The following is a 26,745-nucleotide window of genomic DNA, read 5'->3' on the forward strand; positions in this document are numbered from 1 at the left end:
CTTCATTGTATTGGAAAGTGGGCTCGATCGATCGGCTTACCTTGAACATTAACAAAGGTCAGCCAGATATAGAGCTTCTAACAACTGTATCGGGGTAGGTTTTAATCATCCATCGGGCTTTTTCCAAATCTCGAGGATCGATTCGTTTCACGTTGTCTTTTCATTCTGGAGTCCGGATGGAGTACGCACCCGTTTCAAGCGGCGGATTGTAAGATCTTACTATATGAGCTTATCATCTATCAACATCTAAAATCTATAGATCAATCTTCACTGTCCCCTTTTTCTTTCCCTTTTGGGGGGGGGGGGAGGCTGCTAACGCTCTCTTCTCCGTAGTAACTACATTGAACTCTCAGCAATCAAGCAAGCAAGCAGTATCCTTTTATCTATAAACATAAACTCTCACCCGTCCGTCCCTAAAGAAAATATGTCTTTGTTTTCTTGCTTCTATCTATCTTTCTCATATACTCTACTCTGCTCTGCTATGCAATTAATAATGGCTGGCAATCCTTTATCGTTTATAGTAACGCGGATTTTAAGTAGCGGTGGATCGGAGGTGAGGAAGAGAATGGCGGGGTAGAACAAGAAGTCCCATTTGCAGAAGAAGACGATGAAGAGATATGGGCACTTGACGAAGCAGCCAGTCCGGGTACAGAAAATGAAGATCCAGCCGAATCTCCATCTCCCAAAGAATCAAAAGCCATCGCAGATATTTTCCTCGATAATCATCCACGGCCAGCGAGACCGGTTGCTGGAGCTCGAGCACAATCGCCATGTGCAGTCATCATTCCCCAACGCAGACCCAAGGATAAAAAGCGCGGCTTCGTCAGGACATATGCGTCTGTCCTAGCGGATTGTGGAATCGATCAAACCGCCTTTCTGGATTCCCTAAAGTCGTTCCAAACGGCCAGTAAAGAGGATCCGTGGCTGCACGTTGTCAATATCACCGCTATGGCTGTTTCGACCGCTGTGCAAGTCGCGGTTGGGGTTGCGATGGAAGTTCAGAGACGGACTAGGTTCGTTCGTTCCTTCTCGGGTTTTGAGAATGCTTCATTGCTGATATTGTGGCTTATTCTCGCAGAGCAAACCCATTCTTGGACCGCATGAATGACGATTCCTTCGATCCTCGTGGTCTGTACTGCCTGATCATGACATATAAACCTGAATCAAGCGACAGCCATGGCTCGGTCAACATACGGAAGACAAAATGTGCTACAAGAGACTCGGAGGAGGAAGAGGAAGAGACACTGGTGGACGAGATAGTGGTGGATTCGTGAAGAAAATCATCCAGAAGGTGAGAAGACTATCGACTCTCCAAGATACTACTGCTTGAGTACTAACTTGAAATAGGATGTTCTTTACATGATGATTGTCAACCTGCCATCAGAGGAGGAAATGCAAGCTGGGGTGCAAGCTGTTGCAAACAAATTGTCACGATAGAACAGGAAAGACGCTTCAAAAAATACCAGCTCAACTGGATATTTAGTCATGGCCATGACTCTATGAAGTGAAGATACGAGTACAAATTTTGTCTAAATCCAAATGAGAGAAAAAAGACATGCGAACCCCATCCTCACTCAAAATCTAATCTAACCCTAACCGACTTCGACATTTAAGAAGACGTAGCCGTGGCGTTCGTAGGCGCAGTACCATTGCCACCTCCAACGCTATCTCCAGTCGAGTGTCCACCATCTGCTTGGAGAACAGCCGCAACGGCATAATAAGATGAACTAGACTGGTCGGCAGTGACGTTGATACCGATTTGAATCCAAGCAAGAAGACCATCAGTGATATCATCACCAAGATACAGGTATTCTGGGTATGGATCGTAATCATTATCAGCTTGTACGATGGACCACATATCATCAGCGTTGGAGGTGACCGATTGGGTGTTTGTGTTGTACGGGTAAGTGGCTTCGACTGCGCTACGGAGCTCCTCGTTCCAGAACAGCTGTCCGATGTGCGAGACTTCCCCACCTTGGATGGTACCATTCGCCAGTACAGTCACGTTTGAATGCGATAGTAGATGGGTGTGGGTAGCACGGTCATCGTAGTGACCTGGGAAGATGGTCTCGAAGGAAGCTACTCCGTCGGAATCACTGACTTGGATACCACGCAGGAACGTCGTGTCCCAGCTGTCCTCATTGCCAGTCGCGACGATGCCAGAGTATACCCCGGTCGAGTTGCAGTTCCAGATGTCGACATAGACATCCTCTACGGGTAGACAGGTGTTGATATCGAGATATTGTATCTCGAGGTATAGCGGGACACCGGCTTGGCCTTCGGTGACATTTTTGCGGATCGACTCGCCCGTGACGTAGTATGGACCGTCCGTGACTTCGGGTGTCAGGATGCAGGAGGTGTTGGCGGAGAAGATGGTGGTTTCCGGCGTGGCGATTGAGTAATTAAGAGCAGTCTCATTGTGATTGATTGCCTCGTAAACCTCCAAGGTTGCAAGATCACGACGGTACTTCTTTGGCTCTGCGTGCACTGTCAGCAATTGTTGGAATTTGTATTGTTGATTCAGACCCACTGGACTTGATGTTGCGCTTCTGGCGAATCTCTCGTGCGATGTTGGCTCTGCGGGCAACTGATCGAGCATTTACCTCTCGGTGCTTAAGCGAGCCGGAGCAAGAGTCGATGGATCTTTTGGCTGCCGAAGCCATCTGGTTTCGAGCCGCAACCTCACGTCTGACAACATGGGCGTCATGGTGCTCGCCAGGGTGAGCGAGAACACTACTGGCAAAGCAGGCGGCTGCGACTGCGATCTTGGAAAGATAGACCATGATTGCTAGGTGAGTAACGACGGAGAAATATGGCTGAATAGGCTAGGAAATGGGATATTGACAGGAAAGAGGGCTGAAGAGGATGAGAATGAGGATGAGGATAAAGAACTGTTCCTCAGAAATCAACCGTCATTTATACATTTCATGTCTCTCCCAACTTGAAAGCAGACAGAGCCCTTCTCCACAGCAAGGAGGCTTTGGACGAAGACTTCGTCAGCATTGCCAGCACAAATTGCGTAGTTTCGAACACCTTCACCTTCATTGGTCTATCCACCATTAGAGACAATTGAAGCCCACTTCTTCATGCAGCCTTGGCAGAGAAACAAACAGAGGCTAATGGATCTGTGGGGAGATGCAGGGAAGACCTCCAAGGCAAATGCTATTTTGAAGCTACTTGGAAGTATATCTCGGCAGGTACAACTGCATTGACCAGTGGGAAGCCGCCCTGATACGCTGACCAGATCCCTCCCCTGTACTAGACGCGGGACCTTGTCCCTTCTCCACCATGGCTGGATTTCGGAAAGCCAAGACGTCTGACGCGGCAACTTCAACGGTTCATGCAGAGCTCGAGGCTGGGTTGGGTTGAGTAGGGCAGGGCAAATTGGCGTCGTACGCAATGACTAGAAGGCTTGATTATCTACTTGACATTAGTCTCTTGACTCGTCAGCATGGGATTCTTCTGTGTTGTACGTCGTACTAACATCGGTATGTGGAGAAAAGATGCGGTTGTGAAGAACATCTGGACTCACATCGACGACGCGTCAAGTCTTGGCATACTTGGCGGTTTCAAATAGCCACGTGATCAGTCCCACCTTTCCCCCTTTTCTGCTCCTCGCCTCGACAAGATGCAAGAGTGGACAAGGAGATCAGAAGAAAGAGAACATTAATCCCGTCAATTTCTAAGATGGCAATTGATGCCACCATTTAATATTGCGAGAAGAGATAAAGAATAATAAGAAGAAGAAGAAAAGTCCGGTTATGGCACTGGATTCTTTGTCAACAAGAACTCTTGCCAGTCACTTCTCACTTTCAAGGTAAAAATCGAATCGAATGCCGGAAAAAGAGATAAAGGAAAGCTACAACAAAGGTAATCCAGCATAAGGGACACCAGATTCTGGCAAAGATAAGTTATCCTCCACAATCACCCTTAACTAACTGCCTCCAAATCACCAAAGAACGCAAGAGAAGAAAATAACATAAATCAACATGGACGCCTTTCTAGATGCCTTCACCTATTACAACTTCAACCGCCTAACAGACATCCGCTGGAACCCGCTCCCATATGTCTCCTCCCCAGCAGCAAATCTCTTCCTCACACCCGCCCAATCGTCCCCAACTGTAGCATTCCCCCTCATAGCCAGCATCCTCGCCATCTGCCTCCTCGCCATCCAAACCACCAACGCCAACCTCCCTGCAGACACCGTACTCGCAGCACATTCATTCACATTCCTTGCCACCATCTTCTGCACGCAAGTCCCCGCCTCCCTCGCGCTGGGAATCCTGAGCAAATCGCTCTTGATCTTTTTCGTGGCCAGGGCGGTGCCTAGGGTGTTTGCATCGGTAAGGTTTCTGAGGCAGCTGGTGAGGGCAGTAGTCGAGATAGGTATTCTTGCCTGGTTTGCGTGGGTGGTGTGGGCGCTCTGGGATGGAGAGGTAAGCCGGACTGTCGACAGGAAGCTCAAGGCGGTTGGTTATACTTGGTAGGGTGGAGAGGGTTCCGAGGAGTTGATCGATTAGCAGATGGATAATATGGGATCGATTGGGAAGATGTAATAAGTTAATAAAGACAGAAGTAGCAGTGAGTCATATAAATCTATACTACATTACAAATTGCAAAAAAGAAACCCCCAAAAAGAGATATTCAGCCTAGGACACCCCGAACATGAATATGCCGATAATGAATAAGGACAGGAACCTAGACCAGTACACCATTCATCACATTTGGATTCTTTTTTGCAAACCTTTTATCTACCTTTACATATCCCTCTACCTATAATCGGCCCGGCGGAAGTAAAGGATGCTTACTTGCTGAAATTGAGATAACAAAGAGGTCTGAATAATCCCAAGTCAGAAACCACTATGAAAAATAATAATCGTTTAATCGATCAATCTTCAATCATTCATTCATTCAGCAGCAAACTCAAATCTCTTACCCTATCCCAGCCATCAACCACACCATCACAATGCCACCAGAACCCCTCCCCTCCATCCCCATCCCCATCCCCCTAATCCCCTCATCCTCCTCATCCTCCTCCTCCTTTCCCTAGCCTCCACCCAACTATCCTTCCAAGCCATCGCCCTCACCCACCTAATCGTCTACCTCCTCTGGACCACCTCATAATATCCAGCAGCGACACCTTCTTCATCCTCCTCATCCCCAGCATCCCCAGCTCCATCTGCATCTGCTTCACGTTCAAGCTAGCCGGCCGTGTGCTTCTAGGCATCTAGCATGCATCGATCGCCGTCGGTCGTGTGGGGTTGAAAGTGCGGGGTATACTCGTACGCACGCTGCACTTTCATTTCCGGTTCTGGGGCGCGAGGACGCGCAGTACGGAACGAAAGCCAGGGGCAGGGGCGCATGTCGAAGTGAAGGGTGTTGGAGCGGGAGTGAATCCGGTTTATAATGGGAAGAGGAATGCTCAGGCCCCTGCCATGGCCAGATACCCCAAAAGAGACCGGAAGAGAGCTAGGAAATAAAGCGAGGGAGGATGGCGAAGGGTCCTGAGATATAGGGTGTATATAGTGGCACAATTATACCGCTTATATATAGATTTTTCGGTTTCTATTATAATTCTCTGCGACGCTGAATTTAATAATAGTAAGTATCGCGTTTATAGCAAGCTCGATTATCTCTAAGTGGCGTGCTTCCTTTGTGGGTGTGAACATACATACAAATGTATTTGCCTCCCAGAAGAGAGTGCAGTCTTAGTGACTCGGAGAGTTGCAGGTGCGGTTTTAGTCGTTTGACGATATCTCACTAGCAAACACCCTAGTATGCAACGCCCGATCAATCATCAGCATCGCCCCACCACGCTTTAAGATCATCTCTCCTCCATCTAGTTTTCCAACCTAGATCTCTTTCGATGCGTTCGTATATTTTCAGTATGGCGCGATGCTCGCTCCGATGGCTCATGAGTTTGCCTGCGATCCAGATCGGTTGAATGGAGTTAGTCCAGGCCCCGCTGTTTATTATTAGATTAGTCTTTGCTTTGAGGCTAGAACGTGTAGAGAGAGCTATCTTACTGATGGGTGTTGGATTCTGAGATGGCGCAGATCTGGCGGGCGTGCCAGAATATAGATTTCTATTTCATTGATGATTAATATGAACGTTTGAAAACTTGGAGAGGGCATAGAAGATGCGGTGCAAGTTCGGGGAAATAGGGGATGCCTACCTGTTTCCTTTGCACTGTCAAGCCAGCAGGCTTTTCTTGCAACATGAGCAAAGTGGCTGTATGATACATTTGGTTCCCGGAAACTATTCATGTTAGCCCAAGCATCAGTGGGCAAGACTTGATTTATTTTTATACTTGCAGAGCCATGGCCATATAACACAGTTGGAAATGGCGAGTCATCTTTCTCTTCACCAGGTGGAATCGAGATGATAGGTTTCATCTCCTCGGGCCTCCCTTCGTACCAGTCATCCAAATGACACACTAGCTCGTTCCAGCGATAGCACCAATCCTTGCCGGTAAGTCTGCTTTTTTCTCGGTCTTTGTAGTCTTTAAGGTACGCGGTGCAATATCCTAGCAGGAAAACTGCGTAGGCAGCATAGGTATCAAAATCCCTAGAGCTGTTACGGAAGAGCTTGATATCGGAGTCGAGGTCCAAATTGGAAGCCCAGCGCTCGACCGGGATGAGAGTCACGTCTTGGGAGATCAGAGCACCGCATACGTCTGCTTCTAGTCAGCGGAAGGTTTTGGCATAACGGTATATAGACCTTACCCATTCGAATGAAGCACCAAAACAGGGCCTCTTCTACCCCTCCGACGAATCCGTTGATACCCACCGCCTCCAAAAGATTCGCACAGCCTTCAAGGTGGCGCCTCCACTCTTTTGGCGAACCTAGAATGATCAGCAATTAAGGGGAAGATGCGCAATGCCCCTTCAAGACTCACAGCTCATCATTTCCAACACGCATAAGATCACGCAAGAAGCAATGACTGCTGTGTTTTTCGTCTGCAATTCTGGAAGCAGGAGGTGAATAGCTTCTTGATACAAGCCAAGACTCTCCGAAAGCGACTTCGAATTGTGTTTTTGTTCAATCTGCCTTGCACATACTGCAAGTATTGACTTCCTCAGGTGTGCTGAATGCTTTGCCATGATTGGAATCTTTTGCTCAAAGTGACGTTTGTTATCAAATTTATCGAGCTGATGCATGTTAGTGGTGATGATAGTTCCAAGCAAGGGAAGTAAACTTACCCATGGTGCCACTTCATCAATCCAAGTTTTCCACAAAACGTATTCTCTGTGAGGTGAAATCTCGGGTGCCTTTGATGATTGAACCGACTCGGGATCAGATTCTATTCTGGAGTCGGGGGCATCTGCATTGAGTCGAAAATCGGACCTCCCCAGGGGAACAGGAACATGATCTTGTTCTGGCGTTCCCAGTCGTGTTGGCGCATTTGAGCGAGCAGTTGAGATGAGATGATTTCGAAGTGTTGAGTGGAGCTCTTGATAAGCAGAGCCTGGCAAGAAAATTCCATCCCTTTCACCAAACATGGAAGATCTGAGAGAAACGTCATCTTGATAGTTCATTTGGGTTACAGAGATTGGTTGTTCAAGATGGACTTCTTCCATGGGGGTGTCATTTTCATGCACATAGCTTGATGAGTGATCTGTAGCTGTATGTGAAGACAAATATCTCAGTGTTAACAAGTCAGCCGCAGCGTTTTCAGCCAAAGCCGCAGACGTCGAAGACGATATTCTTGCCAGCGAATTGCCATCTGAGGCCGATTGTGGTGTGAAAGCCAGTCCATCGTTGAAGGAGGTTTGAGGCGAAGCAACAGTCCTTGGGCTATTGTCCATCTGTGGTGTGTAGCCATCGCTCATTTGATACGAAAATCTTCGGGACTGAGAAGGCACCACTGAATCCGGTGTATGATTGAATGGTGATGATTGCGCATCAAGACCAGTAGCTGCGCCGGCTGAGGAAACCCCCGAAGCATATCCTCGCTCAATCTGAGAGGTGACATTGTGAATCTGCGAGCGTTTAATACTAAGTCCACACCTATCAAAGCGATCAAGGAGTATCAGAAGGTAAATATAAATAAAAATATACCTCGAAGCGTTTCGGTCGTCTTCTCGACCCCTCAAGCATAGACGGATGCTCCTCCCCTAACGACTCGGCATTTCCGTCCTTGTACACGAGCTTCACACCCCACTCGCACGACTCTTCTCGAACCTTGCAATTACTGCATTCGGGCTTTCTCTCATCGCCTGCAATCTATGTCAGGTGCATGCTCATGTATGATGACTGATGGTAGGTACATTTTCTTCTCCGCCGTCGACAATTGCGGCAGCCTGTGCGTGTACGAGTCCTGGCCTTCTTCGCTGATGGTCCCGAGCTCAGCTCTTCCCCGGAGTCAATGCCGTGGCGCTCCATACTGCAGGTAGCCAATATTGAATGGCCATTTCAGATTACAGGGGATTATTATTGGAGTTGATGGCAGGAGAGGGCTCAGAGGAGGGACAAAGTTCCAATTGGGAATGCAATCCCAACTTAGCAACTTGGGATGGATGGCTGAGTACTAGTGAGTAGGTAGTGAGTGGAAGTGGGTCTAGTACGTCTGCCAAGGAGAAATAGCCACGCGAGGTTCCCAAATAGGGAAGAGTAGCCACTCCACTGTCCCAAGAACAAGGTCTTCCCCGGTATTTCTTAGTCAGCTGACATAAAAATTCTTCACTTCTATAGCGTAGACACTTCACCTTCCACACAACAGACACAGAATACAGACTATATTGTTTAATAATTATATGGCATATTTCATATCACATGACCTATTCTCTGGGTAAGCTGAGCTTTTACTCTCTTGTGATCTGAAGTGAGTATGAAGATGAGCAACGAATGTGTTAAAATAGCTGCCCGAGTGTGTGTTCAGCACTCAAGTCATTTTTTTTTGTTAATCTTATACCCTTGAAATATACAGATAAACTATCACCTCATATTTACACCCAGCCCCAACCCCAAGCCTAGCAAAATCAATTCCCACAATGCCCTTCTCAGTCGACATGCTTGACTTCTTGCTTCTCAGCAAAAGTGGTGACAAGATCGCTCTGTGAAACTTCCGAATCATCCATTGATGACTTCCAGTGTAGCAAGACCTTGTCACCAGTAAACAGTTTATCGATCTGCTCTAGCGACAGATTCTGAGTCTCGGGATAGCAAAAGTAGATAAGTGGGAGAAAGCAGGCGTTGAAAACTGGCGCTGTGTTAGTGAAGGCTAACTTTAATTGAGAATATAACATCTTACTAGCAAAGTAGATGTAAGTCCTCCACTCAATACTTTTGATACTAACTGGCGTGATCTCAACCACCAGAAAAGTGAAGATCCAGTTCGAGGCGGATGCGAGAGAAGCTGCGGGGGTCCTGATCGCGAGGGGCGCATATTCGGCGGGCACTTTGTTTGTTAGCGGGCACAAGATGTATCGACGTTCAGGCAGAAGACTCACGTAGCCATGGAATTGCGAGAAGACCGACTGCGAAGAAGAAATTGAACAGAAACAGCATCACAGTTGCGACGTAACCTGCTGATGTGCCGCCATTGGCAACGGTTCCGGCCAAGATCGCCATGCAAACACACTGGCCGGCTGCAGCGAATAGCATGAGCTTTCGGCGGCCGAGCCTAAGATACCGTCAATCAACTAGTTCAGAGGATAAGAGGACATGTTTATTTACCTATCAATGATCCAGATTGGGATCAAGGACGACAGGAAATACGCCACTCCATTGAAACCAGAAAGCAATAGCGACAAGCTATGGGACAGGCCGACAGACTCCTCGAAAATCACAGGAGCATACTGTGATGAATTAGTAAATGTAAACTCGCTACATTACTTTGGTGGAAATTTTTCTCACGTATGTTATCAGATTGATACCAGAAAGCTGTTGCATGAACTGCCCACCGATACCCAGAAGTGTTCTGTGCAGGAATCTCTGAGGCCCATTCTTGAATAGAGCCAACCGTCCTCCAGTTCCAGCCGCAGCTTCATTTTCCTCGTAAATAGCATGTTGGATTTCTGCCATATCTTTGTCAATTGCTGGGTCCGTGGGCTCAATCACTGCTGCATTCAGCTCTAATGCCCAGAGGATATGTCTCGCTTCTTCGTGTTTGTCGTGGGCAATGAGCCAGCGGGGAGATTCGGGAAGGACAAGGATGCCCATGACGGTCAGAACAGCGAAAAGGATTTGTAAAGCCAGTGGGAATCTGAACTGAGCTTCGCTGGTAACATAACTCATTCCGTAATCTGCAAGAGTTAGCTGATTTTCTTACTCTAAGACTGGAGTCTTAAAACTTACCAACCCAGTAAGCAGTCATTACGCCACTAAGACAGTCAGCAACCTGTATATGAATTTTGTTGTTGAAAGAGGGAGGGGAGCTCACAAAATATTAATAGCAAGTTCAACAGCCAGACCCTTGCCCCGTTTGTGAGCCTTCATGAGTTCTGCATGCCAAACCGGAATGGTACTCGTGTTCATTCCGTTCCCAAACCCGGCGACGATACGACCAACAATAAGTTGGGGGATGGAATAAGCACTAGCTTGTAAAGCTGCCCCGATGGAAAGAATAAAACTTCCGATCAAGATGGATTTCCTTCGTCCCAGTCGTTCGCCAAACATGAAACATAAGATGGCTCCGAAGAAGCAGCCCTATGGAAGGTTAGTATATCGAACCAGTTAAAATTTTCATTGCCGGATATCTGGTGCGTACAATCTCGTAAATGGCAACTCTAGATGGTCATGTTAGCAAAATAATTACAATTGGATTCTGGAATACCCACACTGTGCCTTGCAACGAGGAACTCCCAGTCCCCGAATCTGTCGTATCAATCTCAGGGAACTGTTTTGTAAAGGCGCTGCCAGTCAGGAGACCACTCATTACTCCTTGATCATAACCAAAGCTGTAATTTCCTATTAGCATATATAGCTCGATGCAACTGTCGGCAAGACACTTACAGCATGAATCCACAACCAGCAGTAGCAGTGATAGCCCATGATAAGGGTGCACCCGTCAGGATAGTCATGTTGGCGGGTTTCTAACGTCGACTTCGTCGTTCTTGGTTCGTCTTCAAACTAGAAATCAAATCAAACGCGAAATAAATGTCTAGAAAATCTTTTCATGTTGGGACGGAACGGATCTTATGTCTTTTCTTCATGTCATTCTGGAACTTGGTGGCTTCCAGGATCCAAGCGTGGGGCCCCGAATTCAGCACCCCATTCTACGATACTGGGGATGGTGGGGAGCATGAGGTACGAGGTGAGAGTCATGCAATGTTAATTTTGCGGGGATCGCGAGATGAGGCCGCTCCCGAGACTCCAAAAAAGGTTGCAGTAAGCGCCTTAGCGAAAGGGCTGGCTGACGGCACTAATACCTCGGGGGCTAAAGAAGGAAACCGACTGTTACTGAAGGAACGGCTGAAGAAACCGTTTTTTTTTACGTAATAGTTCTTTACAGTCTCCCTTAGCTGTTTCAATGTTCGAATGTTCGAGTCGATTATGGAAGCATCAAAAATTGTGCGATGCTTTATAGATCGGTCTGCTGTTAAGATTCGAATTTAAGAACAGCAATTTATTTAGCGGGATAGAGATAACAATGATGTTATCATGACATTACAAAAATATGATTTTAGACACTCCTGGCAAGATCCACAATCCTTCTTCTCTTTTGAAATCTATAAAACTTGCTCTATAATCTGGACCAGCATATTCGTGCTCAACGTGGCTTTCAAACCCACACGCTGGCAATGTATTATGCAGAAGCACAATGACCTCCATCAACCCTACATTAGGCAGTAAGCAATTGAAAATAGCTAAGGATAAGAGTGATAAATACCTTAAATCGGCACCCGTCATCCAAGAGCTTCCATCTGCGAGCAAGAAAACGGTCGGAGCTTTGAAATCCTCGGGCGCACCAAGTCTTCCAAGCAGAGCTCCAGCCATCCATGTCTTTTCCAACGCGGGTTCTGCTGCAAGTAATTCGTCGGTCATCGCTGTTCGAATGTATCCGGGTGATATTGTGTTCACACGAATGCCATGCTGGCCCCATTCTTGAGCGACAGACCGACACATCTGGTGAACCGCAGCTTTCGAAGAGTTGTACGCCGTGCAAGTCAATCCCTAAATTACGTGAGTGGTCGTCTTCAAATCGAGATCTGATTTCTTTACCCTGTTGGCAATCTGCCCCGACATGGATGCAATCATGACAATGCTTCCAGGAGTTTGCTGTTTCATGAAAATTCTAGCAGAATGTTTGATTGTCAAAAAGGTTCCGGTGACGTTGACTTCCATGATCTTCCGGAATCCATCCATTGGATAATCAACAGCAGGTGCTTTTTGTTGAATTCCAGCACATGCAATTGTGCCGTGTAGTGGTGCTTTTGCTTCTAACGCCTCGTTTGCAATTGTATCCAAAGTCTCAGAAATGCTTTCCTCGGAAGTTATGTCACATTTATGATATGAGATTGTAAGATTTGATGATTTCGCAAGTTTCTGTAAGGACGCCCATTCGACCGGCGACGGCTCTGGCAGTACGTCAATACAGGCAGCGTGTCCACCCGCTTCGAGGACCGCAGCAGCGAGGTTGATACCGACCCCGCGCCCAGCACCTGTTATTGCAATCGTGCGTCTCTCGAGCGAGAAGAGGCGGGGTACAGGCGCTTGCGAGGGTGTTTGGGCAGATTCTGGAATGTGGCTTGGAAGAGTGATGTCGCTGACGACCTTTTCTTCTATGCTTCCCATCGTGAGATTGGACTATGGCTGCAGACTTTGGAAGTGAAGGAATTGGTGAAGTTGATTGAATATGATTAGGAAAATGCAATGAATATTCTGTGGTTGGAGGGTGGTGAGAGAACCAAGAGAGGTTCTTTCATTGAGAATCCCTCATCAGAACTTACCAATGTTCAAACCCACCCCACTTCAGATTGAGTGGAGACTCTTCTTGCACTGATAGTGGGGTATAATTGCTTGAAACTTCCTCGAGTGGTTTCGCTGGATGCAGTGTTACAAGTTCTCACGAAAATAAGAGCTTGAGGTTGAAATGAAGATCGAAAGGCTTGGGACTGCCAATTTGAGACCCCTGAATAGCGTGTTCGTGGAGGGGCAAGCTTGGCGAGCTGCCGAAAGAGTGGGCTGCTAGCTTGAAAATGGATCCACACTGCCTAAAGAGGAACTTGTAAGCACTGGAACCTCACCCCCGCATTGCCGAACCCCAATGTATCTACTTCTACCTCCCTTCTCTTCACTGAGCTAACATTCTCCACCTTACCATGATAAAGCAACTGTAAGCGCAACCGATACAGAACAGGTCTTTGTCGTCAAGATGGCGGTTATATATCTCAATATCTGCGATGTGCAGCGGTGTAGCTGTGTGGTACTCATCACACTCATAATTGCAAAACAACAGAAAAATCTTCCAGCATGGCCCCATCAGCAGTCGAAAGCGTGTCTAACCTGCCGCTGAAAGTGGCTTCCAAAAAGACTTCTTCTAATGACCTCTTGGATCTCGACTTACAGGATTCAGAACTGGACGGGCGAGTTCTAAAGACTTTTCGATGTCTGATTGCAGACCTTTGCCAACAATTCAATGGCGGACATCCGGGTGGTGCTATGGGGATGGCAGCTATTGGAGTGGCTCTGTGGAAGTACGCCATGAAGTATTCCCCGGAGAACCCTAGCTTCTTCAATCGAGACCGCTTCGTGCTGTCAAATGGTATGTCTTCAGCTAGGTCAATGTTCCTATGCTAACTTTATAGGCCACACATGTCTTTTTCAATATACATTTCTACACTTAGTGGGATACAAATATATGACCTTTGATCAATTGAAATCCTACCACTCCGCAAGGACCGATTCGTTCTGCCCGGGCCATCCTGAAATTGAACATGAAGGAATCGAGGTGACAACCGGTCCATTGGGGCAAGGAATTGCAAATGCTGTTGGACTTGCCATGGCGACCAAACATCTGGGAGCAACATACAACAAGCCAAACTTTCCCCTTGTTGACAATACAACATGGTGCATGATAGGAGACGCATGCCTGCAAGAAGGGGTCGCACTAGAGGCCATCTCACTTGCGGGACATTGGAAACTCAACAACTTGGTCGTAATCTACGACAATAACCAGGTTACTTGTGACGGATCGGTGGATATCTGCAACAACGAGGATGTGAACGATAAGATGAGAGCGTGTGGCTGGAATGTTATTGATGTTGAGAACGGCAGCCACGATATCGAAACAATTGTCCGGGCCCTCATAACTGCCAAGACGAGCAGAGACAAGCCGACATTAATCAACGTACGGACAGTGATTGGAATCGGCAGCAAGTCAGCCGGAGACGCCAAAGCCCACGGAGCAGCTTTTGGTGCTGAAGATGTGGCAAACATCAAGCGCTCTTCTGGAATGGATGAGACGAAGCATTTCCAGGTATCAGAGGAAGTTTATGACTATTTCCGGGAAGCAAAGTCAAGAGGAAGGCAACTTGAAGCCGAATGGGATGAATTAGTGAGTGGATATCGAACAAAATACCCTGATCTGGGCGACGAATTTGCTCTTCGAATGAAAGGAGAGTTCACAGAGAATTGGGAAGAAATAATCCCTCCCAAAGAAAGTTTCCCGACAAGCCCCACGCCTTCGAGGAAATCCTCTGGGCTGGTCTGCAATCCACTTGCCGAGAAGATCAAGAACTTTATGGTCGGAACAGCGGATCTCACGCCTTCTGTCAACATGGTGTGGAAAGGTAAAGTGGACTTCCAAAACCCTGATCTCAAAACCACTTGTGGAATAAACGGCGACTACTCCGGTCGTTACATCCACTGGGGCATCCGAGAACACGCCATGGCATCCATTTCCAATGGGCTCGCCGCCTTCAACAAAGGTACAATTCTCCCAGTAACATCAACATTCTTCATGTTCTATATCTATGCTGCGCCTGGGATCCGCATGGGAGCTTTGCAGAGCCTGCAACAAATCCATATCGCAACACACGACTCGATTGGCACTGGCGAGGACGGACCGACTCATCAACCTATTGCGCTTGCTAACCTGTACCGTGCGATGCCAAATATCCTTTACATCCGCCCAGCAGATAGCGAGGAAACCGCAGGTGCATATATTGCGGCCTTGAGAGCGAAAAACACACCTTCAATCATCTCTCTTTCCCGCCAGAATCTCGAGCAATATCCCTCATATTCATCCCGGGACGGCGTTCAAAAGGGTGCATATGTCTTTATGGAGAAAAAGGATGCTGATGTAACACTTATCGGCGTCGGCGCGGAGATGGTCTTCGCAGTCGACACAGCCAAACTTTTGGAGTCGAAGTTCGGCCTGAAGGCTCGAGTCGTTAGCTTTCCTTGCCAGAGACTTTTTGACCAGCAGCCAATTGAGTATAAAAGAGAGATTCTGCAGTACAGATCCAAAGCCCCAAGGGTGGTCATTGAGGCGTATGCTGTGAATGGATGGGAGCGATATGCCGACGCGGGGTGGTCAATGAACACTTTCGGACACTCACTGCCCGGCAAAGATGCGTATAAATACTTTGGTTTTGACGCGGAAGTGATTGCTCCAAGGGTTTTTGAATTTATTGAAAATGTTAGGCAGGAAGGGGTTGACAACCTCAGAGGAGAGTTCAGAGATTTGAATACTGTCTCCCACTGAGACATCCTCAGTGAGAAGGGGGACCTGGTAACAGATGAAAGAGTCGACCAGGGAGACGCCACATTTTTAAAAATGGCACAGGTTCTTCCTAATGGCGGGACGAAAAAGTTGCCGGACTGTGAATAGTGAGGGTGGGAATGGAAAGAAGGAAAGTAGTGTCTGATTTGAAAGGAGGATATTAGAAATGTATATTTTCAGCCTGATTCCTCACTTGCTTCTACGTGCTCGCCAAATGACAGCCTGTATAACTTTTTTCGTTTGAGTGTTTCCAGGTTCAGCCACCTTTTCAACAACTAACACATTCAACCACCCGTTTTCCACACCACCTGGAAGCAAAACCGTGGGCGTGCCATGAATTTTCTTCAATGGTATGAGTCCTAGTGTGAAGAATGGCGTGGTGGCTGCCATGGTGTGAACGTATTTATTTGAAGAGGGTTCGCGGAGATTGAGGATCCGAATCAAAATGAATTGCCAGATATGGAAGCTGAAATGAGGTGGTGAATTTCTGCCGGACGTTTAAAAAGTTCAGGGCTGTTGGAGAGCTCGTTGGTGAGAGGTGTACTTGGCGGTGAAAGGTTATGTATAGGGATTACTTCTGGACCGACGGAGATACTGTGTTCCAGTATATGGAAGCCAGGAAACCCGATCGCCTTGCTTGCAGTGCAACTTCCTTGCTGGGGGTGTGCCTCCTCAGTTTCAGTTCTATGTCGAGACAACAAGATGATTGTGTATTGTACCGTGGGCTGTTTCTTCATTCATACAATAGGTCTAGACATTGGCACAGTAGCACTGAGCTGTAAATCACTGCCAAGAAGTTTCAGTGCTCCAATTCTCTAGTCAAGGCATCATGCTCCTTCCTTAGGGTATCTGGATTATACTCCTCAAACCAAAACGACCAAGTGCTCTGCGAATTTTGAAAGTTGTTATCTCGGGAGCTCTCAAGGCCGACATGTTGGACCAGTTGTGGCCTCAACGCAAGTCTTTGCTTTCCTCTCTCATCCGCGTAATTTTCAATCATCGTATCCGTCTGTCCGGTTCCAATTGCCCTCAGATATGACGCAAGCTCGGGGACTTGAGTTCGTGGAAATATAAGCGCTTGTGTACAGCATCCGAATTTGTTCATCTTGAAGACTCCGTTGCGCGGGTACAAAGAATTTTTCCCCACCATGAAGAGCAGTGACACGAAAGCTGGGATGGTGGCCAAACATATAACTGCGATCGCCCAATTGTCCAGATATCGTCTTGTGCTCGGGACAAAGCAACGAGTGAGAAACAAGATAACATATCCAAGGATGGCGGCCGTCGCAAATATCGAACCCTTGTAGTGGTACATGAAATCCGTCTCTTCCCATCCAACAGAGGTTTCCGTATAAAAAATCCGTAGGTATATCCAGTTCCAATATTTTTCTCCCTCAACCCCTGCGTATTTTTCGATTTCACCAAGTGCCTTTCTAGTCTTTATCATCCAGCCGTCTGCGAGAATGATATCCCCCTCGAACATCGCAATGTAAGGTGCACCAATTTCATAGCAGTAGTCGAGGGCGTAGAGGTAATCACTGCCGAGCTTAATCAGCTCAAGTTTCACGCTTCCGAGAACTACTTACTAAACCCCCTTCTCGTAGAAGTTGCGCTTTCCCTCTAGCTCTCGCAGATGTTCCATGACCGTGGCATTCACATTGTAGCTCAATGCGGCATCGACAGCATTCTTCAGCCACGGCTGGTTCCATGTTGGATGTACCGTTGGATCGGTATTCGCAAAGAAAACATAAGCGTAGAGTTTGCTCCTCTCTTCATCCGTCAACCCTTCCAACATTGACCCGATCCCAGCATCGATATATTGTTTCTTCTCCCTCTTGACCGTGACAAATGCCGCACATATATCGGGGTGTGATGATGCCTTTGCCAATTTCACATTTGGGTCATGGGCTCTATCGATGAATTCATTGGCCTGCTCCTCGCGGTATTCGGAATACTGGAGGTCGTAGACATGTTCCGACTGGAAGAACGCGGAATGCGGCTCTCTCCAATACCTATTCCGGCAGTACTGAATTACGAGGAGCCAGCATATGGAGGAGATGATGAAGACCTTGCCTGCTGAGGAGAAGAGAATGCGTTGGAGAAGAATACGCAGGTTCCTGATGGGCACCATCTTGGGAATATTATGTCGTTCATCTTGAAGGACTTGGAGGCGAGGGAACCGGAAAGCCACAGCGTGTCAGCGACTTGTTGCGCCCAGCCTGCCCAGGCGCCAGGCTCGTCTTTACCAAGTTACGAGGGAATCCTGTGGTGCGTCGATCTTTGTGCCTCAACGGCGCAGCGCAGGCAGCCCTAAGTTTCCAACATTGCGATAAGACGCGCCAATTCACATCTGCAAATTCATGCACCTAGTAGGACATCAAATTCCATCAATAATATATGTTACCTGGATCCAAGCAACCTGTTGATTTGAGATAGATTATTCAACGTCCAAAAGGGAACGTTAAGATTAGGTAGGTGTAGGCTAGCCCGATCTGACTTTCTACTGAGGCATCTAAGCTGAGATATCATCTCCTCCGAGTAGAAGAATCGTTTTAACTTAATACATCCACGTAACCAGACGTCTACGGTACTTCCTAATCGGTCTTCCACTGCGTAGAGCCTGTACCAATGATTCAGCTTAAAGGCCATGAACAAGGCGAAGTGATCACCCTGAAAGCATATCACGTGATGCAAGCACAAGCCTTGAGATTCTAGGCGTGAAACGCGACTTCTTTCAACACTTCATCACTTCACTAAGAAGTCACAATCCCTCACTCTGTGTTTCCCAATTTACCCAACTGACCCTATTCACGTCTTCTGATACAACTTTTAGCTTCCATAAAGAAAGGCGCTGGCACCAAATAATCACACGCACCAACACTCTCACCTGGCCCCATTCGTAGCACTTGAAAACTGTTCATCTGAACGAAGCCAGCACTGCAAATTTTGCACCATCTCAAACACGCTTACAATTTAGCCATGGCCGGAACGTCTCTTCCATCACAAGGGTGGGCGATAGCTGATAACGACATCCAGCTTGCACATACCGTCTCTGCACCGCAATTCGCCGCTTTGATTCCGGCCAGCGTTTCGCTCTACTCTCCAAGGGGCTCGCTTAAAAAATATGGACCCGCTTGCCCCCTGAGAAACATACAATACACTGCACGTTCGGACCAGTCCCGACTTCCGGAAACGAAACATTGTTTGATGGGGTGGGTAGTGCCGTGATATTGAACGTGGGGCTCAGGTATTGATGTTTCAGATGCATCGCGGGGGCATGCCGATGGGGAGATCTAGCGGATCTCTCATCCAAATCGACCCCTGTCCGGATATGCCAGCGCATTTTTTTATCTCCCTTTGTTGTGTACAGTACCAACAGGTACCATGTCTGAGTCGAGGGTCTAGACAAGTCCTCAGGAGATTTCTTTTTTGCATACCGCATTATCGAGAATTAAATGAACCACATGGTTCGGCAGTTCATCGTGTCTGGCTCTTATTGGCGTCTGGGGTATGCCCGAGGCCTTCTTTGTCCGTTGGGTTGCTGTCCATGGAGATGAAGCTTGCCCCTGAGCTGGAGAGGGGAGGTGAATGGTATAAGAGTTTGCTGTTTCCTCCCACCACCATGCGTTTTGTTTGCCTCTTCAAGTTTTCACTTCCAGCCTATCCTTAAATACAGCTTTGCTATTTCTATTCTACATAATGTCTATCTTCAAAACATACACACTCCTTTGCCTGCTGGCCAGAACCATCTACGCTACAGCGCCAGAGTCGATTTCGGGCTTCAACGTCATCTGGTCCGACGACTTCTCGGGCTCTGCACTGGATACATCGAAATGGACACGCTGGACCGGGATATCATCCAACAATGAGCAAGAAACATACACCACCTCCCCCACAACCTGCCAACTCAGCGGCTCCGGCACCTTCCTCATAACCCCCGAACTGAACAACGGCCAATGGACCAGCTGCCGCATCGAATCCAACCCCTCTTTCGCCGCCACCCCGGGCAGTCAGATCATCGTGCAAGCTCGTCTCAAGCTCGGCACTCCAGGAGCAGCCCTCCAAGGCATCTGGCCCGCCTTCTGGTCCCTCGGCCAAGCGATGCGCGAAGGCACACCCTGGCCTGCATGCGGCGAAATCGATACCATGGAGAACATCAACGGCGGGCCTCTGGGCTACGGAACCATCCATTGCGGCAGCGCCTGCAACGACCCCACGGGCCTGAGTTCCGCCATCGCCTTCGATTACGGCGCCTACCATACCTGGGCGCATGCGATTGATCTGCGGAGCGGCGATTGGACGCAGCAGAGCATCACTTGGTATATGGATGGGCAGGCGTACCATATCGTGCACGGAAGCGATGTGGGGGATGAGACGGCGTGGGTCGCTTTGGCGCAGAAGCCTTATTATATGACGTTGAATGTTGCGGTGGGCGGTTCATGGCCTGGTTCGCCGGCTGCGAATACGGTGTCTGGAACAGATGCGGGGATGGAGGTGCTTTATGTGGCTGTTTACCAGGGTTGATTTGGTTGGAGATCTGATTTGTTTCATGGAGTTTGGGTGATGGTGACGGCGTTTGAAGATCTGGTACTGGTACACATGATCGGGAATACCCTAGAAACGATGGATATAAATGGCTCTAAATTGGTAGATTAGATCGACTATACAGCATGTTCGAAGAAGAATCGCATCATGTCTCTTTTCCTCATCCCTGAATCCTAAAGGAACCTGTTTGAATATTCCGAACGCCTCTTGTGCTTTTCTTCTATTGAATAAAACCCCAACTCCCACAGTCGAGGTCCTAGTATATGTAAACAGTAAATCAACTTTAATAAGCTATAGGGTATCATACTGAATCCTACCCGCTAAATCATAATTCTATAGCTAAACGCTTCAAACTTTTCATAATCACACAATCACTCCATCTTTTCTCTCCCCGCATACAACTCAGCAGGCAAAATCTTCGACGGCTCATCGCTCGTAAACCCCGCATGTCGGAACTTCTCGCCCATGCCCACTATTGCCAATCATTAGCATATGTCCCTCTCTCTCTCAAGGAATTTAGAAACCGAGGGGAAAATAAACTTACAATCGCCCCATTGTATTCCCTCATAAGCGAAGTCTTCAAGCTCGGCGGTTGAGGCGCAGCATGCGCGGATCGAGCCGTACCTAGGTTGTTAGTTAGTGGCCAGGAAATGGGGAGCGTGGGGGGGGATACATTTGTGGGATGAAGCCCTCTCGCGTAAATGTAAACGCCCACCAGCAGACTGCGGTCATTGCTATCATGAGGATGGTGGATATAAAAATTGGGTAGGCGGCGTAGGTCACCTGCATCCGCATTAGTCTAATTTCCATGACGGCTTTGGAAGCGAAGTGGAAGTAGCAGTAGAATGAACCGAGACTTACAAAATATGTAGAATGCTCAATCTTATGCTCCGGATCCGTAAATATTGTCTCAGTTGTCGAAATAGCTTGCCCGAGAAGCCAGTGCATCAACGCCGCATACGCCATGAGTGGGAGAAGTACTTTGCTGGGCAGTTGCAGGAAGTAAGACTGCTCGAATTGCTTTCCACGCACCAGTGTACACCTGGGTCTCCTGCGCTTCTCCTCCCAGGCGCCCCATTCGTTCTCCATGCTGATGAGACTGAGATTATATATTAGGAGAAGATACAGCAAGCTATATAAGAATTGCGCTCCGTTAGACACGGCGAAAGCGATGAACTCGCTGGAGAGGCTGTCAGAAGGGAGGGCGCCTAGGGAAGCACTCGAGCTAAAGCCACCCCATGTACCGAATCTGTCTTTCAAATACCACGAAACAGGAACAGTGCAATCGTAGTCGCTGTATATTGTATCAGCCCTAGTTGGGCAATAATGATGGTAGTCCGAGGTAAGTCCGGACATAGAAACGGCGATCATGATGGAGACTGATATCATGATGACAGAGATAAACATGAGAATGATCATCTGAACTATAGCTGTAGATCCTAGGTTGGAGAGAAGAGATCGTTTGTACTTGATCGCTATGCTAGGATGCGGAAGATCTGCTGCTTTGTCGCTCTTGTTGAACTTTTTGCATTTCTGGCAATGACCAATATTGTCACCCGTCATGGAACGCACAGGGTCTTTGCAATGCTTGTGGCATGTATGTTCGACTTTCTCACGCCAACCATCTCCCGAATTGAGCATACACTCGTTTTTGATTTTGAGACTTGGATCAAGTACCGATGCAACGATGACATCTCCGTACGTGAGACAATTATGCTTGGTTCGATGTCGAGCTCGAACATTGAGAACTATCATGTAGATGGCTTTGATGAAAAGGCAGCCCGTCAAAATGAATGAAGCTTGCATGCGCACATTCATCCGACATTGCTTTGGCATGGGATCGCTGAGAAGGCATATGACGCTTTGACTTGAGCAGTTGCCGTTCGCATACTTTTCTAACCGCCCTTGCGATACAACCGCTTCTTTCAACGCCGTCTCAATATCGGCTGTTCCCTTCAACGGTTCACATACTGCCGCGTATTTAACATTGACACTCCGATATGTAGTCGAATTTCCGAGCTCCTCAGCATTATAGTCTTGATTGAGTTGAGTCATCTGTTTTGGTAGTATGTATGCGTTGGCTCTGAGTGCAGTCCAGCACCCTGTATCGGGATCGGAATAGTATCCCCCCTTTGTATTGTTGTCGAACGTGTATGTGATATTGGTTGGCATGTGAATGTAAAACGAAGGTCCAATAACAGAGTTGGCAAGAAAATGGACGGGCTATCTCCAATTAGCAGTTTTACTTGGGTTAACAGCTGAATAAACAGCAAGGGAATCAGTATCAGGTAATAGCATAGAAATACTGGATTTGCTAGGCAATACGAACGAAGCGTCAAAGGGACAGCTAAAATGACTGGTAATCACTCACGAGAGAAGTGCCAATAAGTAATAGCCATGCTAACCACGCCTTGGTTTTCCCTTCGCGCTTGTGGTTAATAGCCCAAGGACTATTTGTTCCAACTTTCGAGTCCCCCCGTTTAGAGAGCACCCATCTAATCTCATCCACTTTCAGTGAAGTGACAAGCTGCTGGTAGGTATTCGAGCAACCCAAGATCATTGTAGCTGCTATGTTAATAAAAAGATGAACAGCCTAAAAGGTTCACATTAGGTTCCACATCTACCGGTAGGCAGTTTACGCTTAACATACCACATTCTTTTGCTCCATTGACCCGCAGCTTTCCCCATCTTTTCCTCCCACAGACGTAGTTTTCAAATTGATCCTATTCGCAAAATCGCCAATATAACTCAGTGTTATAATCAACATGATCACTGCGCACACAGCCGTAAACGCTGCCATGCTCCGCAGACTGCGGTCAGCCAGCATCTGTTTGTACCATAGCCCAGGTTTCCCATGTGCAAAGTTGCCGTCGAAAGTCGAGGCCGATCGCGCCGATAAAACTGATTTTTTGTGCCATAGCTGTTGGATATTGTCTCTAATGCCAGTCCGTTGACGAGTTTCCCCAGATACACTCAGGTAACTCTGCGAGCTCTTCCTGTCATCAGAATACGCCGCTTTGGCAACACTCAAGCTTTCCCTATGGAGCAGAGATCTCGTCGATGTGTCGTCAAATGAAGGCAGCGTCCGCCGTCGCGAAAGATCATTCGAGTCTCTATCCGTACCAGTCGTCTCAAATCTCTCAAGACCATCCGAGCTGTTTGTTGGAGAGTGATGTGCGCGCTGCGGTTCTGGGGGTTCGTGGGGCTCGTTCTCCCTATAATGCGACGCCAATCAGTTTCAATTTCATCGCGTTATTTTTTTCTGTGTAAGTTTCAGGAGCTTGGACTTTACCCCAACTCCACCATAGTAATGTCTGCATCGTGGTCCCATTCATCAAACAGCCGCGAGAATCGAGCTCCAGACGCCATCGCGACAAGGTGCCAACGTACCCTCTTTTGAATACAGTAAAAGAAAATAACGTAAAGAAAGTTGTTCGGGTGGGGATTCCAGCCTACATACCGATTTAAAGACGAATTTGTGCTTCCAACAAAGCCTGCCTTGTAAGCAGCTCAGCTCACTGTTTCTAACCTCTTAGGAGGCTGAGGCTGTACTGTGCCTCCTTGGCATTCATTGAAGTAGGCAACTTGAGATGACGAAGGGTGAAGCTGGGGGCGTAGACCGTATCCTGAAACACATGCTACGATGCACATAAATCTATATACAGTTTGTACTTTCCACTTTTCCACCGCGTCGCTCACCCATCAAATCACTGGCAAATAAAATTACCCCACCCCACTTTTTGGTTCCGTTGGCTTGGCTGGGGCAGCGTCTGTGCGTCTGTACCGGAACTAAATATAAACATACTTCCCGCGCGAGATCGGTCGATAGAGTTCACAGCATCATTATTAAGGTTCTTGCAAACTTTGAAAGCTGGGTCTGGTACAGTAGATGCGAAGCGAAAGTGGGTATATTACGACCAAAACAGTCTAAATAGTAATAATACATATATAATCATACAGTATTGCTGCGAACTGGAGTGTTCGGAAAAGGTATCCAATCTATGTTTGGTTGAATGTGAAGTGAAAAAGGTACCTCGTGCACCATTGACGCCCGATGCGTCAAATCAGGGTGATATTTCTCGCCGAATGGCCATATCATGCGATCCTCCATGAAGCTCTTCATGCCCACTTCCGATTGAGGAGACATAGAGCCTGATACAGAAAAAAATGGTGGATCGAAGTCCTGATAATATCCAGCTGCTTCGGCAGTTTCGCCTGCTATTCGAAGTGCATCGTCGGCGTCCCACGTGCCTTCTCTTCCTGGCGAGCGGGAAAGTAAATCGACGGCTCTTTGTTGAATTGCCCGATTTGGTGATCTCATAACTGTGAAAAATAGAGGTGCAATGAGACCCATTGTTGCTGTGAAGTTCAGATTTTCGTTGGGAAAAGGAGAATTGATCTTAGCAGCGATGAGGAACTCGCAATGGGCGAGGACTTCGTCAAACTTCTTGTGGCTTGGCTCCGGTGTCTCGATGACAATGGAGAAAATGAGTGAGTGAAGCTTGAGTAATGATGCGCCTAGGTCGTGCTTGGTAATGATGGTTCTATCCTCCGGCATGGATTCGAGGAGGAATATCTCAAAGGTTTCTGACCACGCTTGCATTGCAGCAATGTGTCGAAGTCCCTCATTGCTTCTGGGGTGGGGACTTTGCCGATCCATTGTACGGTCAGCGGCAGCCGTTCTATCGGCCGTAATGTCTGCCGTTAATGTGTTAAGGGCATGTCGTGCCTCATCTAGAGAGTAAAACCGGGTTGGTTGAGCTGATAATCCAGCATTCTTCAGTGCAACCCAAAGCGCTAGGCGATCTACCCGCTGCCTTGGGTTGGCAAATGAAGCTGCCTGAATTCCGAGGGAGAGCAACAGTGGTGAAAATTCCCGCTCCCATTCGTGAGCAGAGCTGCCACCAGGTACTTTCTTCACCTTAATGTCTTCTAGGATCTTCAATCCAGATTTTAGATGTATGATGGCTGATTCACTGTCGATGATGTTAGCAGGTGCTCTTGAATCTTATCGTGCGAGGAACGGCATCAAAAAACACAGTAGTCGATGTGAAGGGAATGTAGGAGTGGGGAACTTACTGATTTCCCAGTAGACAGTCAAAGCTAATAAATAAAATGCACGCTGTTAATGTGATATCCAAATGTTGTGTTTGAGTCGACATTAACTGGTACAGGTAACTGATGGCTTTGGTATATTGTCGAAAGGCAAAAGATTGTATTGAAGGATCGTAGACCTTGCTCTGTTGCCAGCCAACATAGTCTTGATGAACGGCAGCAATGGCAATGGCGGCATGTCGAATTGCAGGTTCAAAGTCGGTTGCTTGGATTACTCTGCATTCCCAGAAGTCTGGAGAGAAGTACCCAGATAACTTGGGTGCCGTAAATGTTCGAAAGAAGTACAGTAACCGCTGTTCTGCAGGATCTAGGTTGGGGCTTGGTGAGGGGTATTTCGCTGGTGATGATGGAGATTTCCGTGAACCGTCGGAAGGTTTGACAGGAGCATACCCGTCACACTTCCGTCCTGTTGAGGTACATCTCTTGCAACACGGCTTCTCTTCTCCACACTTGACTCTTCGGATTCTACTCAGGTGTCAGCCCGATACAGGTACACAGATGGAAGCAATTGCTTGCTTATTGATTGACCTACTTGCAGGTAATACATCCTGTCCGTGAAGGAGTTCCACAGACTCTGAAACGATTGCCGGATTTGGGCTTCATATTGCAAAAGGTCATTAAGAGGTCCAAGAGTTTTTTGGAAAAGGAGGGAAGGGGTGGCACAGATGAAGATATAAGCTGAGATGATGTAGCTAGCCTGCAGGGTGGCTATCATCAGCGAGTCCGTCTCTGACCCTTGACCCATGCAGGCACCGCACCTTGTCAATCGGCACATGGCAGGAACCAGCCAGGGACAAGGGACCGTGTAGACTTTCCCAGGTATCTATGGATAGATCGAGGAGGGGTCAGCCGCGCGAATAGATCGGGCGTCTTATTTTGGCCAGCATTTGTAAAACACTTTGTACACACAATAATACTACTCAACGGTTGCCAGGGTAGGGAATGAGCTACATGACCTAGCGGGGCACCATGCAACACCCATGAACTCCGTACACTAGTAGCCATGCCATGCACGCACTATCTACCCAAGTCAAGAAAAACGTGGGCGACAGCTGTGATGGTTGCGGGAAGCGATGCGATTTATAGCGAAGGATTCGGGAAGGGGTGTAGAGGGGGTGTGGAAGACTGGACGAGTGGTAGGAAGTAAGAAAAGCCGGAGACGACGGTGGCAACGTCGCTTTCGCGCCACGTTTTGGACCCAATACCACACGCGGATGCATGCGCCCTGGCATACTTGAATATGACTGTGCAGGCAGACTGGCGCGCTGGGGACGAATTCGGGCCAACGAGAACAGAATCCAACGGGCGCGGAGTAGTGGGAGAGGAGCGTAGGTGGGGTGCTAAATTACTATACAGAGAAGAGGCTCTGGAGGTCTGGAGTCTGGAGTCTGGAGTCTGGACGGCTCGGTAAGGGG

The 26,745-nt window shown here is 47.8% G+C and overlaps 8 protein-coding genes across 8 annotated transcripts; 2 read left to right on the forward strand and 6 right to left on the reverse strand.

Annotated features, from left to right (window-relative positions):
• Window positions 1-1,609: 1,609 nt before the first annotated feature.
• LHYA1_G005953 (uncharacterized protein) lies at window positions 1,610-2,783 on the reverse strand (the record flags this gene model as incomplete). Its single annotated transcript, XM_031150894.1, has 2 exons — window positions 1,610-2,487; window positions 2,531-2,783. The coding sequence occupies 2 exons, from the start codon at window positions 2,781-2,783 to the stop codon at window positions 1,610-1,612; spliced, it is 1,131 nt and encodes a 376-aa protein (XP_031004061.1).
• A 6,219-nt stretch (window positions 2,784-9,002) lies between these two features.
• On the reverse strand, window positions 9,003-11,024 carry STL1_6 (Sugar transporter STL1; the record flags this gene model as incomplete). Its single annotated transcript, XM_031150895.1, has 9 exons — window positions 9,003-9,202; window positions 9,254-9,400; window positions 9,453-9,625; window positions 9,679-9,800; window positions 9,859-10,247; window positions 10,300-10,325; window positions 10,385-10,650; window positions 10,760-10,901; window positions 10,957-11,024. The coding sequence occupies 9 exons, from the start codon at window positions 11,022-11,024 to the stop codon at window positions 9,003-9,005; spliced, it is 1,533 nt and encodes a 510-aa protein (XP_031004056.1).
• Window positions 11,025-11,749: 725 nt separating this feature from the next.
• Window positions 11,750-12,738, reverse strand: ARD_1 (D-arabinitol 2-dehydrogenase [ribulose-forming]; the record flags this gene model as incomplete). Its single annotated transcript, XM_031150896.1, has 3 exons — window positions 11,750-11,780; window positions 11,834-12,117; window positions 12,166-12,738. The coding sequence occupies 3 exons, from the start codon at window positions 12,736-12,738 to the stop codon at window positions 11,750-11,752; spliced, it is 888 nt and encodes a 295-aa protein (XP_031004055.1).
• Window positions 12,739-13,416: 678 nt separating this feature from the next.
• Window positions 13,417-15,652, forward strand: DAS1 (Dihydroxyacetone synthase; the record flags this gene model as incomplete). Its single annotated transcript, XM_031150897.1, has 2 exons — window positions 13,417-13,708; window positions 13,752-15,652. 2 exons carry the CDS (start codon window positions 13,417-13,419, stop codon window positions 15,650-15,652), a joined length of 2,193 nt encoding a protein of 730 aa, XP_031004058.1.
• An 817-nt stretch (window positions 15,653-16,469) lies between these two features.
• On the reverse strand, window positions 16,470-17,801 carry LHYA1_G005957 (uncharacterized protein; the record flags this gene model as incomplete). The annotated part of the gene is given in 2 exon segments (XM_031150898.1): window positions 16,470-17,238; window positions 17,257-17,801. 2 exon segments carry the CDS (start codon window positions 17,799-17,801, stop codon window positions 16,470-16,472), a joined length of 1,314 nt encoding a protein of 437 aa, XP_031004057.1.
• A 1,568-nt stretch (window positions 17,802-19,369) lies between these two features.
• glcA_1 (Glucan endo-1,3-beta-glucosidase) lies at window positions 19,370-20,194 on the forward strand (the record flags this gene model as incomplete). Its single annotated transcript, XM_031150899.1, has 1 exon — window positions 19,370-20,194. The coding sequence occupies one exon, from the start codon at window positions 19,370-19,372 to the stop codon at window positions 20,192-20,194; it is 825 nt and encodes a 274-aa protein (XP_031004075.1).
• A 392-nt stretch (window positions 20,195-20,586) lies between these two features.
• LHYA1_G005959 (uncharacterized protein) lies at window positions 20,587-23,584 on the reverse strand (the record flags this gene model as incomplete). The annotated part of the gene is made up of 7 exons (XM_031150900.1): window positions 20,587-20,687; window positions 20,760-20,839; window positions 20,889-20,998; window positions 21,077-22,438; window positions 22,587-22,808; window positions 22,866-23,430; window positions 23,508-23,584. The coding sequence occupies 7 exons, from the start codon at window positions 23,582-23,584 to the stop codon at window positions 20,587-20,589; spliced, it is 2,517 nt and encodes an 838-aa protein (XP_031004074.1).
• A 664-nt stretch (window positions 23,585-24,248) lies between these two features.
• Window positions 24,249-25,948, reverse strand: moc3_3 (Transcriptional regulatory protein; the record flags this gene model as incomplete). The annotated part of the gene is made up of 3 exons (XM_031150901.1): window positions 24,249-25,191; window positions 25,295-25,795; window positions 25,863-25,948. Coding segments are annotated over 3 exons (1,530 nt in total), but the record flags the coding sequence as incomplete, so codon positions are not given.
• Between the last annotated feature and the right edge of the window lie 797 nt (window positions 25,949-26,745).

This window comes from Lachnellula hyalina, assembly GCF_007821495.1.
Source record: "Lachnellula hyalina strain CBS 185.66 chromosome Unknown contig00100, whole genome shotgun sequence".
Lineage (NCBI taxonomy): Eukaryota > Fungi > Ascomycota > Leotiomycetes > Helotiales > Lachnaceae > Lachnellula > Lachnellula hyalina.